We start from the raw sequence: 19,515 nt of genomic DNA, 5'->3' as shown, positions 1-19,515 counted from the left end.
GGTTGAATAGAGTTCCTGGTCACGCAACTCCCATTGGACCAGGAGTTATAGGCTTGCCTCTCATGAACCTAAGCGAGTGAGCTCAGCCAGCCAATAGAGCAGCTCGGAGGACCCAGTGTAGCTTAGCAGTTTAAAGTTTGCTCACAAGGTCAAAAAAGATGAGAGATATGAAGTAAAAGAGATCCAGATGGAAAAAAAACTCTCAACAGGTTCCAGAGTGTTTTACAATGTGCATAGGCTTAAGAAAGAAAGAAAAAATGTATGGACAGTTGTAACACAAATTACTAAACCGTCTTATTAATAAAAAACCCAGAGCCAGATATTGAGATAAGAGCTGAAAGATCACCGGGCGGTGGTGGTGCACGCCTTTAATCCCAGCACTCGGGAGGCAGAGGCAGGCGGATCTCTGTGAGTTCGAGGCCAGCCTGGTCTACAAAGTGAGTTCCAAGAAAGGCGCAAAACTACACAGAGAAACCCTGTCTCGACAAACAAAAACAAAAACAAAAACAAAAAAAAAGAGCTGAAAGATCAGAGAGGCAGAGCAGCAAGCTACTAGTTCTTACCCCTATGAAATCCTCTACCAAAAGAGAGCAAGCTCCTCTCTCCACCCTGCCTTATCACTTCCTGTCTGTCTGTACATATCTCCAGACCTCTATGGTTAACTAGTGGCTAGCTCCTCCTTCTGATTTTCAGGCAAACTTTATTTGTTAGAACACAAATAAAATATCACCACATTTCCCCTTTTTTGTCTAAAATTTTAAAAAAGTTTATAACTTGTATAAGAAAAACTATATACAGTAAGTACAATAACTACATACAATATATACAGGCAATAAATACATCAACAATGTCTAGTCCATTTGCATTTGACAAATTCAGAGAAAATACACCATTATTTATCCTATCTTTGTGAATCCAAAAGATTATAATTCACTTTCTATCCTAATTTGCATTACCAACTGAAAACTATCTTTTGATGTCTTTCAAACTTATACACTTACACCTCTTTAGTGAGTTTCTTTTCTGAGTTTCTTGACAAGGAAAACTATAACTATCTAATCTTCAACTCTCTTAGAGACTCGAGAAGGAAATAATATTAACTGAGTAAACAGGAAGTGCAAACAAACGACTTCCAAAAAATGTGAGAAATGACAGAAACAGCTGGCTGCCTGCACAGTCACCTGAGGTTTCTCTGCAATGTTGGGGCATCCATCTTCAGCCTACAGACCTAGCATATCTGACAGACTCATCTGTGAAGCAGGATTTTCTGAAGGGCCTTCCTACCTTGTCTTGGCAAGGATCAGCAGTCCTTTCTTTTGTGTCCTGCTTGTCCATTTGGACAGCATACTGTCAGCAGTTGAGGCAAGGGCATTTTCTTGCCCAGTGGCTAACTTGCCACAAAGAAAGTAAACTCCATGTGGAGTCTCCTCGATGCCCATCATCTTCTCTGAAGTAGATTGGTGCTGCCAGGAGCAGACATGTCTCATTGTCATACAAAAAGAATCTATGTTATTAAAACATCTTAAATGCCATATTCTGTAGATCTCTGAAGTGTTTGAAGATGACCTGTCTATCTAAGATATATTTCTGGGGCTGGAGAGATGGCTCAGAGGTTAAGAGCTGCTTGTTCTTCCAAAGGTCCTGAGTTCAATTCCCAGCAACCACATGGTGGCTCACAACCATCTGTAATGAGATCTGGTGCCCTCTTCTGGCCTGCAGGGATATGTTCAGGCAGAACACTGTACACATAATAAATAAAGAAATCAGGGCTGGAGAGATGGCTCAGCAGTTAAGAGCACTGGCTGTTCTTCCAGAGGTCCTGAGTTCAATTCCCAGCAACCACATAGTGGCTCACAACCATCCGTAATGAGATCTAGTGCCCTCTTCTGGCCTGCAAGCATGCATGTAGGCAGAATACTGTATACATAATAAATAAATAAATCTTAAAAAAGAAAGAAAGAAAGGAAGAAAGAAAGAAAGAAAGAAAGAAAGAAAGAAAGAAAGAAAGAAATCTTTAAAAAAAATTAAGCTAAAATATATTTCTGCTTGACCTTTAAAACATACCTAGTATGACTACAGTTTTGATTGTAATGACTAACTACTAACCTGCATTTCTTTAATTATCTAAATAGTTGATAATAATTTTCAAAGACTAAAAATTGCATTACATTGTTAAATGAACTGTATAGGTACAATACCTTAAACAAGATTAGAAATATATGTACAGTATTTTCTAACAAAATCAGTCTCAAATTTGTATCAATATACATAATTTGTACACAAAATACAAAAATCCAATCCAATGTAAAATATTTAAAATTAGTAGTTGCCTTTTAAAAGTAGATGCAATATTCTACCTTTTTATCTTATATCCATATTCTCTCTTGTTTTCTTTTCAGAGTAGATTCAATAATCTACCCTTTATTCTATCATTTCTATATCTTTTTTTTGGAATAGATTTTATAAGCTACCGCTTCCGCTTATCTATATGCTCTTTTTTTTTCAAAGAAGAATCTCAAATCTAATTTTCTTTGTTTAGCTTTTTTCCTGACCATTGTCAATTAACAACTTGTAACCAACCATCCTAAACAATGACAATTATCCATAACCCACTGAATGACCCAAAACCATGCATCCCACCTCTTGGGAATGTGGGAATCATGTTCTTAAAATTACTTCCTGCTGTCTGGGGGTGACAGCATCTTTAGGGGATCCTGAAAAGAAAAAATTGGGGTTAATTGTTAAGTCGTGGGAGAGGCAGCTGTATCATTTGTTGTCCAGTCTCTTATAATGTGAAAATGCAGGGCTTGTCTCAAGTCCTTGCTCGAATAGTCTGTGAAGCTGGATCATCTCAGCTAGCCATCTCAAAATTCTCCTGAGCAGTTCGTAGTCCAAAGCCAATCTTTGGATGGTGTTTGTCAGCTTAGTAGTATTATTATCATCCTGATGGAATCATCATTGTGGGGCCCCATTATCTTTTTGGAGACTTCAAAGTCATTATTAGGCATGGTTATGGTTCCCTGCAGAAAACTGATAGAGACTCAAACCGGAAATCATGGAAATCATGTACAGGAAGCTAGATGAAGCCTTTTTTTTTCTTTTCTTTTCTTTTTTTTTTTTTTTTTAGAATTAGTTAATACTCTATATGACTATTAATATCATGACAAAAGTTTAAAATATAAATACATTAATCTTATTGAGTCAAATAAAACCAAAGAATTACGAGATTAGTGGCAACAGAATAGTCCCTTAATTTTAGTTTTTCTTCTGTCTCATATCAGGTGACTCTTCTGACATGATACAGAGATTTTTCATTTTCCTTTAACAAGCGTGCTTGGGTTTAGAGAAGAAGAGAGCTATGCTCCAACTCCAAAGTCAGCTTTAATTTTCAATTGAACTGGGACTACATAAAGACCATTTGTGTTATGTGTCTGTAGAGAACAGCAGAAACAAACATTTAGGAACACTTATGAAATTTTATCCTGTTAGATATACCAATAGGCCAATTTACTTTTTTTCTTGGGACATTTTTTCTGGATGATTTGTCCTTTTTCTTCAGATGTCTCATTTGTCCAATGTTCTTCAGATTCCTTAGCCTTCATTCTCCTGAAAGACAAAAATAAAAACCCTTCCCCAACCCTAACTTTGGGGAAGTTCCCTTTTGACAAGTTATATCTGATTAAATGAAAAGTATGTTAGTTGTATAGGTTAAATTAAATTGAATGGTCATGATGAACTATCACCTCTTCTAATTAAGAAGTTTCTCTTGTTCAAATCGAACCTTTATTGATTATGATGGTATCTACAGCTTTTCTCATACTGTAGAAAAGCTATTATCCAATATCTATCCACAGCTATTGTTTCTTTCTCATTAGCATTGAGAAAATTCAAAGTTAATAGAGCATTATGTAATCTATTTCTGGAGGGTTTTGTTACCCCTTTCTGTTTATTTAACATATCCTTTAGAGTTCAATTTGATCTTTCCATGACTGCTTGGCTTGTAGGATTATGTGGTATACCTGTAATATGTTTTATGTTGTAATAAGCAAAAAACTGTTTCATTTTACCAGAGACATATGCTGGCGCATTGACAGTTTTAATTTGTACAGGTATACCCATGATGGCCATAACTTCTAGCAAATGTATGATTACAGAATCTGCTTTTTTAGAACTCAGAGTAGTTGCCTATTGAAATCCTGAATAGGTATCAATGATGTGGTGTACGTATTTCAGTTTTCCAAATTTTATAAAATGAAACACATCCATCTGCTAGATTTCATTCCTGTGGGTGCCTTTTGAGTTACATCCTGCTGTTAATGGAGTTTGATTGTATAAAGAACAAGTAGGACATTTCCTTATAATTTCTTTGGCTTGTTGCCAGGTTATGGAAAAATCCTTTTTTAGCCAGGTGGCGGCGGCGGCGGCGGCGGCGGCGGCGGCGGCGGCGGCGGCGGCAGCAGCAGCGGCGGCGCACGCCTTTAATCCCAGCACTCGGGAGGCAGAGGCAGGCAGATCTCTGTGAGTTCGAGGCTAGCCTGGTCTACAAAGTGAGTTCCAGGAAAGGCACAAAGCTATACAGAGAAACCCTGTCTCAAAAAACAAAAAACAAAAAACAAAAAAAATTCTTTTTTAAACCCTTACTATTGACATGATTTTTTTTTTTTTTATGAAATCTTGAGGCCTCTAGCACATTTCCTATCAATAGTTTATTGATCTCATCATTACCTTGTGTGAGGGCCTGGCAGACCCATATGGGATAAGATGTGAGTTATATATAAGTGATGATTCCTATTACTGATTATTTCTTGTAACTGAATAACTAACAAAGTTAATTCTGACTCATCAGGGATAAGTTCTGCAGTTTCAATATGTAAGACCACTCTTTTGGCATACAGAGAGTCAGTAAGTATGTTGAGAGGTTCCGAAAAATCTATTAATGCATTCAGAATAGCACATAATTCCGATTTTTGAACAGAATTATAAGGACTTTGAACTACTTTACTTAAATTTTCTGATTTATAACTTGCCTTCCTGGTTTATTTGCATCTGTATAAAATGTAGGGGCTCCAGATATTGATGTTTTCCATGCAATTCCAGAAGGTTATCTCTCTTTATAAGTTTAATTCTATCACTTTGGGGATATTTGTTGTTAATCTCTCCCAAAAAATTATTACAAGCTCTTTGCCAATGTTCACTTTCTGCCCATAATTTGTCAGTTTCATCATTAGTTAAAGGTACTACAGTTTCTGCTGGGTCTATTCCTGCTAATTGACAAAGTCTCAATTTTCCTTTTAAAATCAACTCAGAGATCTTTTCCACATAAGTTTTTAATCTTTTACTCTGTTTATTTGCTAGAAATATCCATTCCAACATAATATCTTCCCTCTGCATTAAAATTCCTGTAGGAGAATGCTTAGAGAGTGAAATAACCAAAATACAATCAAGCTTTGGATCCATGTGATCCACATGTGCATCCTGTATTTTCTTTTTCACCAAAGCCAGTTCTTTCTCAGCTTCAGCTGATAATTTTCTTGGAGTATTTAAGTCCTTGTCACCTTCTAAGGTTTTGAACAAATTACTCAGTTCATCATTTTTTACCCCAATACAGGTCCATAGACTGGAAATGTCTCTGAATAATCTTCAAAAGTCATTAAGAGTCCATAATGGGGGTGGCAGTGGCTCACGTGTTTAATCCCAGCACTCAGGAGGCAGAGTCAGGTGGATCTCTGTGAGTTCAAGGCCACCCTCCCACACACCTCCCACCTCCCTCTACCCACGAGACAGGGTTTCTCTGTGTAGTTTTGGTGCCTGTCCTGGATCTGGCTCTGTAGACCAGGCTGGCCTGGAACTCACAGTGATCCTCCTGCCTCTGCCTCCCAAGCGCTGAGATTAAAGGCGTGCGCTACCACCACCCGGCGAAATCTTTTAATAATAGACAAAATTTTGAAAACCGATTTAAGTATTTGAAGTTAATTTAGGTTTTATGGTTATTATGTAGCTCAGTAGCATCCTCCCGAGAGAATACTTTATCCTACTGTTGAGACAGTGGCTGTCCAGCAAGCATTGGCCAATTGGAAAACACAGATAGTATTTAGAGAAATCTAATTATCATTTAAAATGGTTTGTTTAGTAAAAGAATATAAGGTGGTTTTTGTTTTTTCAAAACTAACTTGATCCCTAACCGGAACCCAAGCCCTAACCCTAACCCCAACCCAATAGCTGACCCCACACACTCTCACACTGTCTTCCTGGGCAAGGAGCGAAGCACACCTTGAATTACATGTCCCAGAAGCCTATGTTACAAGTCAGTCAGACGTTCTGAGAGCTTTCTGGGGGAGGCAGGAGGGAGAGGGGTGTACCTGTGGGGGTCCCGGGTTCCCGAGAACGGAGTCGGTGCCTGTGCACGGCTGGGAAATGTAGTCCACGCCCGCTCCGCGCAGGCGCATTTCCCCAAGGCGCTCATCAAGCCGCTCTTAGTGGCGATCGGTCCCGTGCAGGGTTCAGGTTCTCCGGCTGTAGGGCCATCTGAGCATTCATTGGCCAGTCTGTACGTGTGTCCCGGAGTCTGTCTGCCAGCTGTGCCCCGCTGGCCCGGGAGTCCTAACCCTGTCCCCAAGAAGAGTGAGATGGGAGTCAGGACCGGCGTGTGACCGCGACAGGGCGAGAGCGGGCCCTGGCTGTGGGCGAGTGTGGGGGAGACTCCACCCCGCTGGACCTGACCCCGGGAGAGGGGTCATCGACAGGCTGCCCTCCAGGCTGCTGTCCCTGGATCCTGGCTGCAGGACCTGATCAGGTGGCTGCAGAGCCGCTCAGTTCTTCAGGCAACTCTGGGGGTCACCATGGAGACCCTGGCCCTGGAACCAGAGCAGGCAGGTACACCTTCGCTTCATCTCAAAGAGTGGTGGATTTGTACCTGAGGGGGATGCCTCTCAGAGAGGTCAGGCCAGATCACCCGAAACAGCATCACATCTGGCTTGCTTGTCTCAATCAAACATGCTGATGGGAAAGGAATGGCCACGTTTTCCCTCCGTAACTGAGATGTTTGGGACACTGAGAGGCGATGTCGACCCCTGAGACTGTATTAGACTGTGCCAGATATGAGGCCCTCTCCCACACTATACCTGCCCCGTCTTCTCCGACTTCCGACTGTGCCACGGGTGAGTGGGCCTTAGTGCAGCTGTGAGCCTGGTGGGTGTGGGTAAGCTTGATTCATTTCTTGACCCATTTCTCCATCCCCAGATCAGGACCCTGCTCTTTCTCCCAAAGAGACTCCCCAGGATAAGTCAGACTGGGGACCCCTGGAAGCCAGATCTGAGGTGAGTGGCTGTCTTTTCTTCATTTACAAAGAAGATGGTCACATTTCTTGCCAACCCTGGGTCTGCATTCAGCCACGGACCTGCGATTGGGCACCTGCTTTCCAGTCCTTAAGGAGCTTGGGATAGTGAGAGCAGTACCAGTTAGAGTCCAGATGATAGCTGAGACCCTTCCAGCCAGACTCAGTCTAGAAGGTGCCTCAGCTGCCAGAAACTGCTGGCCGCGGTTTTCCTCCAAGGTCATTTTACTTAACTCCACATGCTGGCCAGGACTGGAGAGACCTCAAGGAACATTTGGGGAAGTTTCCCCGGGTAGATCAGGCAAGGATATATAAGAGTGATATATAAGAGTAATAGAGTGATATCACAAATAAGAGTGATAGTGGGGGGCTGGAGAGATGGTCCAGTGGTTAAGGGCACTTGCTGTTCTTGCAGAGGACCCAGGTTTGGTCCCCAGCACCCACATGGTGGCTCACACCACCTCCAATCCCAATTACAGGGAATTCAGTGCTCTCTCCTGGCCTCCTCAGACACTAGGCATGCACATTGTGCAGACATACACACAGGTAAAACACTCATTCACATAGAGTAAATATTTACTTTTATTTAAAAGGGTAATAGTGTAGCTGGAGAGGAGAGTTTCTCTCCAGCTCCCGCCAAGGCCCGCCAGCCCCGAAGCCCACTTATAAAATAAACATACAGACACTTAAATTATTTAAACTGCTCGGCCATTAGCTCAGGCCTACCATTGTCTAGCTCTTACTCTTATACTAAGCCCATTTCTGTTAATCTGTATGTCGACACGTGTTCCGTGGCTTTACCTGTTGCCTCTACATGATACTTCCTGGACCGCAGCTGGTGTCTCCCCTCCCTGCCTTCCTGTCCTTTCCTTTCTCCTCTCTCTAGTCCCGCCTATACTTCCTGCCTGGCTACTGGCCCATCAGTGTTTTATTTATCAAACAATCATCCACAGCATAATTGGGCCAGGCACACCTTTAATCCTTGCACTCTGGAGGCAGAGGCAGGCGGATCTCTGAGTTCAAGTCCAGCTTAGTCTACAGAGCGAGTTCCAGGACAGCCAGGGCTACACAGAGAAACCCTGTCTTGAAAACCAAAGCAGGAAGGCAATGGTAGGAGTGCATCCCTGTGTGGATTCCTCAGAATCACGCCTCGGCATAGCGTTTTTACAGGAAAGCCGGCAGATTTAGAGAACACGCAGGCTCAGGAACTGGCCCTGCAGCCACTTATGGAACCAAGTAGGACGTAGATCCCCCCTTCACAGCTGTTGGAGTTTATTCTCTCACTGAGACCACTCCTTCCCATGGTATTTACAGAGGCAGAGTTGACAGGAGAATATGGGGGAACACCAGACTGAAGGCCCTTTGGATTTTTCTTTTTTTTACAGTGTTGTGATTCTGTTCATCTGCCACTTTAAAAAGGTGAAATATAAGCCGGGCGGTGGTGGCGCATTCCTTTAATCCCAGCACTAGGGAGACAGAGCCAGGCAGATCTCTGTGAGTTTGAGGCCAGCCTGGTCTACAGAGCAATATCCAGGACAGGCACCAAAACTACACAGTGAAACCCTGTCTCGAAAAACCAAAAAAAAAAAAAAAAAAAAAGGTGAAGTATGATTACAGACAAAATAACATCAATTGTATTGAAAGCTGTGGAACACATGGGTGGACACAGTGCACAGTGGTGTATGTTCAGGGATCTGAGGTGGAAGGATCTTAAGTTCAATCATAAAGAGTCCCAGTTGTTCATGAATAAATGAATCCCACATATTGTGAAATGTGGCTAGCTGCTGAGATGTGTTAGACACACTCAAGATATGATAACCACATACAGCAGATCCAAAACAAATGATAAAAGGCAATTTAGGACAATTGGGAAAATTTGGAAATGAGTTATATATTTAATACCACAGTACTAAATATTAAATTTCTTGAATGTGATAATATTTCTGTGATTATATAAAGAGATAAAGGTGGGGTGAAAGGTCATGATGTTGCAGCTTACCTTCAAGTGTTTTTTTTTGTTGTTTTTTTTTTTTTGGTTTTTCGAGACAGGGTTTCTCTGTGTAGCTTTGCGCCTTTCCTGGAACTCGCTTTGGAGACCAGGCTGGCCTTGAACTCACAGAGATCCGCCTGACTCTGCCTCCCGAGTGCTGGGATTAAAGGCATGCGCCACCACCGCCCGGCACCTTCAAGTGTTTTATCTAAGAAATATCTGCATGTGTTCTGTGTGTGTATGTAGTGTGTGTGTGTGTGTGTGTGTGTGTGTGTGTGTGTGTGTGTGTAAGAGAGAGAGAGACAGACAGACAGACAGACAGACAGACAGAGGCTACATCAATGTGGTAGTCTACTTCTTTTTTTTTTTTTTTTTTTTTTTTTTTTGGTTTTTCGAGACAGGGTTTCTCTGTGTAGCTTTGCGCCTTTCCTTGAACTCACTTGGTAGCCCAGGCTGGCCTCGAACTCACAGAGATCCGCCTGGCTCTGCCTCCCGAGTGCTGGGGGTAGTCTACTTCTTATACAGATGTTATTGATGGAACATCACCTTGTTATATCTTGGAATGATTCGATCCTCGAATCAAAATCAACCTCCCCAGTGCATACACATGAAAGCTTACACACTGCACTAAAGCTTAGCCCAGGGCCTCACTCTACTCCTTTTCTTAATTTTAGCAAAAGATCTCACTAAGTTGCCCAGGTCGAGCTCAACCTTGCTGGCCTTCTGCCTCATCCTCCCAAGCAGCTTGGATCATGGGCATGTGCTGCTCTGTAGGCTGCACCCTCCCTTTCGGGGACTTTTACCTTTGACACTTTCTCACTCGTGATTCAAGTTGTCTGGTCTGCGGACATCTCCCCTTGTGGGGGTCATGAGGGTGTGCATGCAGGTACACACGAGCCTCCCTGCATGTGGAGGCCAGAGGACAACCTGGGGTGACATTCCTCAGGAGCCAGTCACCTTGTTCTTTGATACAGAGTGTCTCATTGGCCTGGAGCTCACCGAGAAGGATGGCCTCACTGGCCAGCAAGCTCCAGGCATTCACCGTCCAGTGCCGGGATAAGCACTCACCGCTCAACTGGCTGTTATGTGGGTTCAGGTCTTCATGCTCACATAGCTGCATTTTAGCTAGGCTGTCCCTATGGTTCCAGAGTCTACCTTTTAACTAGAGTGTTTGGACCATTCACATCGAATAAGTCATTAGCAATGTGGTTGGGATTCTATTTGTAGCCTTGCTATTGCTGTCTCTACACCACATGCCATTTTTGTTCACGTATTTCAAATACTGTTTTGATATTCCCTTGACACCTGTGGTTTTTTCTTTCTCTCTTTCTTTTTTCTTGATTGGATGTCAGACATTGCAAATTGCATTGGTGATTGTTGCCCTTTTTGGAATTCCTTAAATATTTCTGGGATTCCCCTGGAGTACTAAAAAAATATGTGGCATCAGTTTGTTCCTCTAAAGGGTGAAAATAATTTGGGGATGATGTGGTGTCAGGAATGCTGGTAGGGATTTATGAGGTGACAGTCTAGTCGAGGGTACCTTGGGGCACAGAATTTACTGATACATTGTTTACTTCCTTAGAAATTTCAGCCTGGAGTTGAATTTTGTTGCAGTGATAAATGTTCAATAAAGTTGCTGTATTCTTTGTACCATATATTAAAAGGTTTTGTTTGGTTCGATTTTTGTTTTCTGAGACAAAGTTTCTCTGTGTAATAAGCCTTGGCTGTCCTGGAACTCACTTTGTAGACCAGGCTGGCCTCACACACAAAAGTGCTGCGATCAAAGGCATGCAGCACCATGCCCAGCTATTCAAGGTATTTTTTAAAAAGGATTTATTTGGGAGCTAGCAAGATGGCTCAGAGGTTAAGAACACTGGCAGCTCTTCCAGAGGTCCTGAGTTCAATTCCTAGCAACCACATGGTGGTTCCTAACTATCTATAATGAGATCGGGTGCCCTGTTCTGGTATGCAGGAATACATACATGCAGGCAGAACCCTGTATACATAATAAATACATATTTTATTAGAAAAAGGATTTCTTGTTATTTATTGTATTGGTGGGAAACACATGAGGCCAGAGAGGCCCTCTGATTCTTTGGAGCTGGAGTTACTGGCCGTTGTGAGCCACCCAGCACAGGTGCTGGGAACTGAGTTCACATCCTCTGAAAGAGTACTCTAGTACTGGGCCATCTCTCCAGATCCCCTAACTTTCAAGTTTTAAGTTTGTAACACTCGGCCCTGGGAAATAAAACATTCCACATGGGGGCTGGAGAGATGGCTCAGAGGTTAAGAGCACTGCTTGTTCTTCCAGAGGTCCTGAGTTCAATTCCCAGCAACCACATGGTGGCTCACAGCCATCTGTAATGAGATCTGGTGCCCTCTTCTGGCCTGCAGGGATGTGTGCAGACAGAACATTGTATACATGATAAATAAATAAATCTTTAAAAAAAAAAAAAAAAACATTCCACATGTACCACTAGGAACAGGCTGCAGGGCCATGGAATTGTCAGGGTGTGTGTCGTTCTCTGCCCCACCCCTCAGCCTTTGCACAGTGCTTTCTGCTCCTGAGGTCAGCTGCTGTTCACCAGGGGCTGTACCAGGTTCCTAGTCTTAGGCTCTCTTGGAACAATGGACACAGACTCATTCCTGCCCTAGGTGAATGAGAGTGTACGTGTCATTTCAGGAACCGGTGACTTTCAAGGATGTGGCTGTAGACTTCACCCTGGAGGAGCTGGGTCAGCTGGTCGAGCCTCAAAGGGCTCTGTGTAAGGAAGTAATGCTGGAGAACTACCAGAACCTTCTTGCTCTGGGTGAGCTGGCTCCTCCAAAGCTGGATGTCTGCTGCCGCCAGCCTTCTTCCCACATTGTGTTAAGGAAGAGCCCGTTAGCATCAGTGCTGGTGGATCCTGGCTTTGAGCTGTGACTGGTCCCAGGCAAGAGAGAGGCCTGCTGGGGAGGTAAGGTGAGGGCTAGGAGCCTTAGAGTCTATTTGCCTCAGAGCTTTTTCAGGTGACCAAGGCGGGTGCCATGTATGGACTTGAAAGTGCACACTGTGGCGGGGGTCTGCATCTGAGACTCTTCAATGATTTGGGGCCCACGGGTCTCATGTCCCTGGTGATGGTACACACACACACACACCCCTTAAGTGCCTTGTCTCTGTTCTTGGGCTGTCCTTCGGGGTTCCTAAGCAGAGCCACAGCACATCCAGTCCTGCTGCTTTTTCCCCAGGAGCAGGGCCTCCACCCCACAAACCAGGTGTGATCTCCCATCTGGACCGAGGCCAGGAACCCCGGGAAGAGCTCAGGAAAAGCCCAGGAGAGGTTTGTCCAGGTGAGCGTGTGTGCCTTCCCCACTCCCCAGCCAGCCCTTCCTCTCCAGCTGTGTGCCAGCTGTGTGCCAGAGAATAGTGTGCAGGGAATCAGCAGTGGGCAAAGCTAACCCACATCTCTGCCTCCTGACAAGGGTGAGTGACAAGGAGTCAGGGCCTTGCTCAGTGAGCGGGTGGTGGGCGGAAGCACGAGATGGAGGCAGGCAGACCAGGAAGGGGCGAAGCAAGGCTACATCACCAAAACCCACTCTTTGGCAGAAGGACAGCCAAGCGCAGATAGGAAGGTGGCTTGTTGAGGCAGGATCTCACTCTGGCCTTGAACACACTGTGTGGCCTAAGATTGCCTCAAACTCAGTGATCCTCCTGCTTCAACCTCCCGACTACTAGAATATATTATAAGCTCTCAAACATTTTCTTTTTTACTGATTCTCTTTTAAAGTTGTTTAATGAACAAGTGAATGAATTCATTTCATCTTAATTGAATAGACAGTGAACATTAACTATGTTCTCAGGCCTTGGAAACCTGAGAAATACATTTTTGTGAAAAACAGACCAAAAATGGTATAAACAAACAAACAAACAAATAAATAAAGTTATGTGTTCTGGGCAAGAGTGCTGTGCCCAGGTGGAAGGGTACAGAGGTCAGGTGGGCCTCTGTCTTCACAGCCCCAGTTCCCAAGCAGTCTCGGTACCGGTAGCCACAGCCTAGGCCTGGGTGTTGTTTCTGGCCGCAGCTGCTTCTGCTTTCTTTACCAAAATTACTCCCTTTTTTTGTTTTTAGAGACAGGGTTTCTCCTGGTACTCATTATCTAGACCAGACTGACCTCGAACTCACAGAGATTCTCCTGCCTCTGCCTCCTAAGTAGTGGGATTAAAGGTGTGCGCCACCATGCAAGGCCTGCTTCTTGTATCTTTTTGAGAAACACTGTTACATCTCAAACTAAACTCCTGCAGAACAGAGAGAAGGGTCAGAGAAAACTGGAACTGCTCCTGGCAGTCAGATACAGGCTACTCTGCAGGGGTCAGTGGTGAGTAAGGAAATGGGGTTGGGGGCTCCCCTCCTCCACAGAGGATACCCCAGGAGGGAAATCCCTCAAGAGGCTTGCTGCACTTGGATGTGTTCAGCAGCTCCAGCTGTTCTGAGGACCCCTAAAGAGGGTGGGGTGGCAGGCCTCTTTCCCTTGAGACTCCGCAGATGTTTGAGTTTATGCAGTCTGTCGGTGGGTGTTTCCATGGCTGAATTAGCTCCTGATCCCCAGATCTCTGAGATGTGCCCTCCTCTCAGGCCTCAGGGGATTCATCTGAAGCCTGGCAGAGCCTTCAGTTGGGAGTCCCTTTGAGCAACCCCTTTTTGTCACTCTGCTTTTGTGCCTTTGGACTTCGGGGTGGTTGTGATTTCTACTCAATTTCTAGTTTACCTGCATCTCCAGGTCAGCAATCCAGTCTGAGCTCCAGGGCCATGCTTATGCTCACCCACAGAAAATTCCACTTCAATCTTTTACAGAGTGGAAGGCGGAGCCTGAGGTGATGGAGGAAGGTGTTTACAAAACAGGGCTGTCTCAGAAGAGGCCAGGTCGGATGAGAGCCAGCTTGGGTAATGCGGGACCGTGTTAGGGAGCAAGGCTGCGCTGTGGAAGCCAGCTCCTACTGTCAATGGGGACAGGCATAAAAGAGAGTCACGGGTCTGAGGAGGCCTTCCCCCCGGGGCGAACACTCACCTGCCAGATGCAGCAAAGACACCACGTCCGCCGCCGAGGGACTGACCCGGAACCACCAAAGGACACGCTTACCGTCAGGAGAGCACGGGCAGCCTTGGGTGGGAGCTGACTCCGAGGAGAGCATGTTTGCATGCAGCCAGGGTGGGAAGGTATTCCTGGAGAGCTCGGCCCTGGCGCTGCACTGGCGCCCGCATAGCCGCGAAGAGGCCTTTAAGTGCCACCAGGGCGACAAGGCCTTCCGCTGGGGCACCAACCTCGTGGAGCACCAGCGCCGCCACAGGGGCGGCGGCGGCGAGAAGCCCCTTTTCTGCGGTGAGTGTGGCAAGGCTTTCAGCGGCCACTCATCTCTCGACGTGCACCACCGCATCCACACGGGCGGGTGAGAGGCCCTACAAGTGTGGCGCCTGTGAGAAGGGCCTTCAGCTGCAGCTCGCTGCTCAGCATGCACCGCAGAGTGCACACGGGGGAGAGGCCGTAGGCCTGCAGCGACTGCGGGAAGGCCTTCAACTAGCGTACCCACCTCACTCGCCACCTCCGCGTCCACAGCGGCGACAGGCCCTACAAGTGCGGGTGCGGCAAGGCCTTCCACAGCCGCGCGCGGCTCACCCTCCACCGGAGGACGCACACGGGCGAGAAGCCGTTCAAGTGCTCCGACGGCGGGAAGGCCTTCAGCTGCCACTCGTACCTCATGGTGCACCAGCGCACCCACAGCCGGGAGAAGCCGTCCGGTGCAAGGAGTGCAGCAAGGCCTTCGGCTCGCACTCCTACCTCATGGTGCACCAGCGCGTCCACACCGGCGAGAAGCCTTACAGATGCCCCCAGTGTGGCAAGGCCTTCAGCCAGAACCACTGTCTTATCAAACACCAGAAGGAGCGCAGCGAGCACGGGGAGGCTTTCCGCTGGAGCTCACACCCCAGAAACCTTTCACCATCCAGCTCAATAGGCGCCTGCTGAGCACCTACTCCTTGCCTACTCAGTCGCCTGCTAGGTGCAGGGAACACCCAGGCGACTGCCACGGACTCCATAAACACCTTGGGTGTAGCAAAGCTCTTGTGTGTGGTACAGCCTCCAGCCGGTAGACACTACCCTCTGGAGAACAAATTTGTCAATCAGAGTGACACTAACTAGCTCTTTCCCCCAATTACCCGAGAAATGCGTCAACTCTTAGGCTCTCAGGACCAGACTGCTGTCCCTCAAAGGCCTGGCCTTGATTCCCTCCTACTAGATAAAGTTCCCCTCCCACTCCGTCCCCCGCCCCCGCCCCGCCCCGGAAGGGACAAGCGCAGAAGAGATCTGAAGTCATCTCACCATCTGGCCTTCCTTGGGGCCAGCGGTCACTAAGACGAGGGTTGGGGGCGGGAGGGTGTTTCACGCAGCCTAGGCTGGTCTGTACAGTCGAGAAGGCCTTGAAGATCCTCTTCAGTCCTCTTGTCTCAGCCTCTCACGTACTGACTGAGGTGACAGGCATGTGTGAGCCACCACAACTGGTTATGCCATGCCAGGGGTTGAATCGGGGCTTCATGCATGCTAAACAAGCTCTGCCCCAGCCCAGTCACTTTCCCAGCCTGCACACTGTACCTGTCTGGTTTAGTCTTTTGAGACAGGGACTCTGGGTAGCACTGGCTGCCCTGGAGGTCACTTGGTAGACCAGCCTGCCTCTGCCTCGGGAGGCTGGGATTAAAGATGTGTGCTACCACACCCAGCTAATAAATCTTTCTGTGAAAAGGTGGGTGGAGAGGCAGTATACAGAGGTGTAGCTCAATGGTAGAGCAAGCCAGGGAAAGAAAGTCCTGAGTCGTCTAGACCAGCTGCAAACTCCTGATCCTCCCACATCCTGGATTTCAGGTGTGCACCGCCATGCTCAGCTTTAAAAAAACAGGAACTGAAAGTGAGACTTATCTCAGCGGTAAAGAACTTGCCCGGCACGGCTCAGGCCCAGCACTGGAGAAAAGGTTGAACAGCCGGAATCTGTGATCAGCCTGCCGCTTACACTCTCCATGGGCCGCCTTCTGCTGTGTTCCCTGTGAACACTGAGATTACTCTGAGTATAGTTGATCCTTTATTCATGTTGCAGGAGTGTATGTGTGTGCACATGTGCGTGTATATGTGTATGTGTGTGTGCGCACACATGCCTGCCATGTGTGCCCACACATTTGCGCAGGCTGGAGGTTGATGGTTGGAGGTCTTTCTCTATTGATCTCACCATTTTTTAAAATGTTTACTTGTGGGCTGGAGAGACCGTTTTCCCAGAGTTACAGCCTGTAACTCCAGCTGCTGATCTCCTCTGATCTCCAAGGGCACCTCGATGCATTTGTACATATCCACACCCAGATGCACACACACACACACACACACTATAAAATAAAAAATTCTAAAATATTTGCATAGGGACAGTGTGTGCTCTGTCATTCAGGCACATGGAGGTTTGAGGACAACTTCTAGGAGTCTGTTGCTGCTGTTCTGTATAGTCTACCTCCAGCATCACCCAAAGGATGCTGAAATTCAGCTGGGCTGTGGAGGTGCACATCTTTAATCCCAGCATTGGGGAAGCAGACAGATACCAAGTTCCAGGCCAGCCAGGCCTACAGAGTGAGTTCCAGGCCAGCCAGGCCTCTACAGAGTGAGTTCCAGGACAGCCAGGCCTACAGAGGGAGTTCCAGGACAGCCAGGCCTACAGAGTGAGTTCCAGGACAGCCAGGCCTACAGAGGGAGTTCCAGGACAGCCAGGTCTACAGAGTGAGTTCCAGGACAGCCAGGTCTACAGAGTGAGTTCCAGGACAGCCAGGCCTACAGAGGGAGTTCCAGGACAGCCAGGTCTACAGAGGGAGTTCCAGGACAGCCAGGCCTCTACAGAGTGAGTTCCAGGACAGCCAGGCCTACAGAGTGAGTTCCAGGCCAGCCAGGCCTCTACAGAGTGAGTTCCAGGCCAGCCAGGCCTACAGAGTGAGTTCCAGGACAGCCAGGTCTACAGAGGGAGTTCCAGGCCAGCCAGGTCTACACAGAAAACACTGTCTGGAGAAACAAAACAAACAAACAAAAAGAACGGTGAAATTCTCAAAAAAAAAAAAAAAAAAAAGAATGCTGGAATCACAGACTTGTGCCACCATGCCCAGCTTTTTACATGGTCCTGGGGATTGAACTCGGTTTGTGAGGCTTGCAAAGCTACTACTGCTACCCACTGGGCCAGCCCTGGTCCTCCACCTTATTTATTTCTTTATTTTTTGAAACACAGTCTCTCATGGAACCTGGAGCTTGGCATTTGAGGAGAGAGGAGACAGGCAGGGAGAGAGGAGGTCGCCCAGTCCCTGTGTTGATCAGGTAGAAAAATCTGCTGCCTGCCCTGGAAGGGGAACTATTCAAAGTTGGAAGGCCAGAGGCACTTTGTTCAGAATATACTATTCTCCCGATGTCTACGCTGGTGTTTCATGTAGGTCCTTAGGGCCACATCTTGACAACTGGGTGTCCCTTCCTCCGTACCACATAGGAAGGCATATTTTACCACTGCAATGGCAAAAGATAAACATAATTTAGGCTTTATTTGTTATTCATTATTAGAACATCTATTTTTCTTTTTCTTTTTTTCCAAGAAAGGGTTTCTCTGTGTAGCCCTGGCTGTCCTGGAACTCACTCTGTAGCCCAGGCTGACCTTGAACTCACAGAGATCCGCCTGCCTCTGCCTCCCAAGTGCTGGGATTAAAGGTGTGCATTGCCACTGCCCAGCAAGATTTTTATTTTATTTTTAATTATTTATTTAACTTTATTTTATGTACACTAGTGTGAAGGTGTCAGATCTCTTGGAACTGGAGTTACAGACAGTTGTGAGCTGCCATGTGGGTGCTGGGAATTGAACCCAGGTCCTCTGGAAGAACAGCCAGTGTTCCTAACCCCTGAGCCATCTCTCCAGCCCAAGATTTTTATTTTTAATTATGTGTATGTGTTTCTGTGCACCTGAGTGCAGGTGGCTGTGAGTACAGGCAACTGTGGAGGTCATAAGAGGGTGTTGGGTCCTCAGGAACTGGGGCTGTGAACCGCCCAGTATAGATGCTGGGAACTGACCTTGGACCCTTCGGAAGAGCAGCAAGTATTTCTAACTGCTGAACCATTGCCCCAGCCTCAGATTTTATTTTTTATCATAGTTCTTTTTTTTTTTTTTTAAATTTGTTTGGGAGAACGGGCCTGAGCATCCTGCCTGAGACCAACCCGGGACCCAGCTGCCCATCCTACAACTTGGAGGCATTGCTGAGATTGCCCTGCAGATCAACCTCTTCAGCTGAGATCCATTTGGGAGAGTTTTCAGAAGCTTGAAGCCTGCAGTCTGAGGAAACAAGATCAGCTGAGGAGTTGATGAATGAGCAAAACCTGACCTGAGAACACAAAAGAAGGTGCCGCCCAGCCACCGAACCAGATCACCAGAGTCATAAGCCCACCCTACACCTACTGGGAACAGGTAAGTCCCCATCTCTGGACTGGCAGACCAAGTCTCTAGCCCCTAGGCCCCAGCCATTGGAGCCCAGGGACCAGGCAGCTACCTTTCCCTGCTCCCTCACCAAAAGACCAGCCCCTGTGAACACAACAACCACTGGAGTCATAAGCCAATTGGGAACAACTGCTCCCTGAGACAGAACCCACTAAGACCAATTGGACTAAGCTGCTCCTGGAGAACCAGAGCCCAACAGCACCGATTCGACCAAGAACTCCTAGTGGACCAAAACTACCAATTAGAACAAGAGAGGCACCTTCAGACACAGACACCGCCTGCACCGAGCCAAGGAAGAGATGAGTAGACGCCAGTGCAAAAATACAGGCAACAACATAAAGACCTATATGACAACATCAGAACCTAGCGATTCTACACCTGCAAGACCTGGACATACCAATGCTGAAGAAGCAGAAGAAATCAAATCCTAAAAATGACTTAAAGAAGATGATAGATGTCCTCAAAGAGGAAATGAAAAACTCCCTTAAAGAGGAAATTAAAAATTCCTTTAAAGAAATGAAGAAAAAACAAACAAAAAAAATTGGAAGAAATCAAAGAAAGCCAAGAAAAAGCAATTAAACAGATGAAGGAAACAGTACAAGATTTGAAAATTGAAATAGAGACAATAAAGAAGACACAAACTGAGGGAATGCTGGAAATAGAAAATCT

The 19,515-nt window shown here is 46.3% G+C and overlaps 1 protein-coding gene across 1 annotated transcript; it reads left to right on the top strand.

The window, feature by feature from the left end:
• Positions 1 to 14,365: 14,365 nt before the first annotated feature.
• Positions 14,366 to 15,620, top strand: Znf74 (zinc finger protein 74). The gene is given in 6 exon segments (XM_059277576.1): positions 14,366 to 14,746; positions 14,748 to 14,783; positions 14,785 to 15,091; positions 15,094 to 15,279; positions 15,282 to 15,343; positions 15,345 to 15,620. Coding segments are annotated over 6 exon segments (999 nt in total). The 5' UTR covers positions 14,366 to 14,491; the 3' UTR covers positions 15,498 to 15,620.
• Positions 15,621 to 19,515: the final 3,895 nt, after the last annotated feature.

This window comes from Peromyscus eremicus, chromosome 12 (genome assembly GCF_949786415.1).
Source record: "Peromyscus eremicus chromosome 12, PerEre_H2_v1, whole genome shotgun sequence".
Classification (NCBI taxonomy): Eukaryota; Metazoa; Chordata; class Mammalia; order Rodentia; family Cricetidae; genus Peromyscus; species Peromyscus eremicus.
This window is presented reverse-complemented; position numbering and strand designations above follow the sequence as displayed.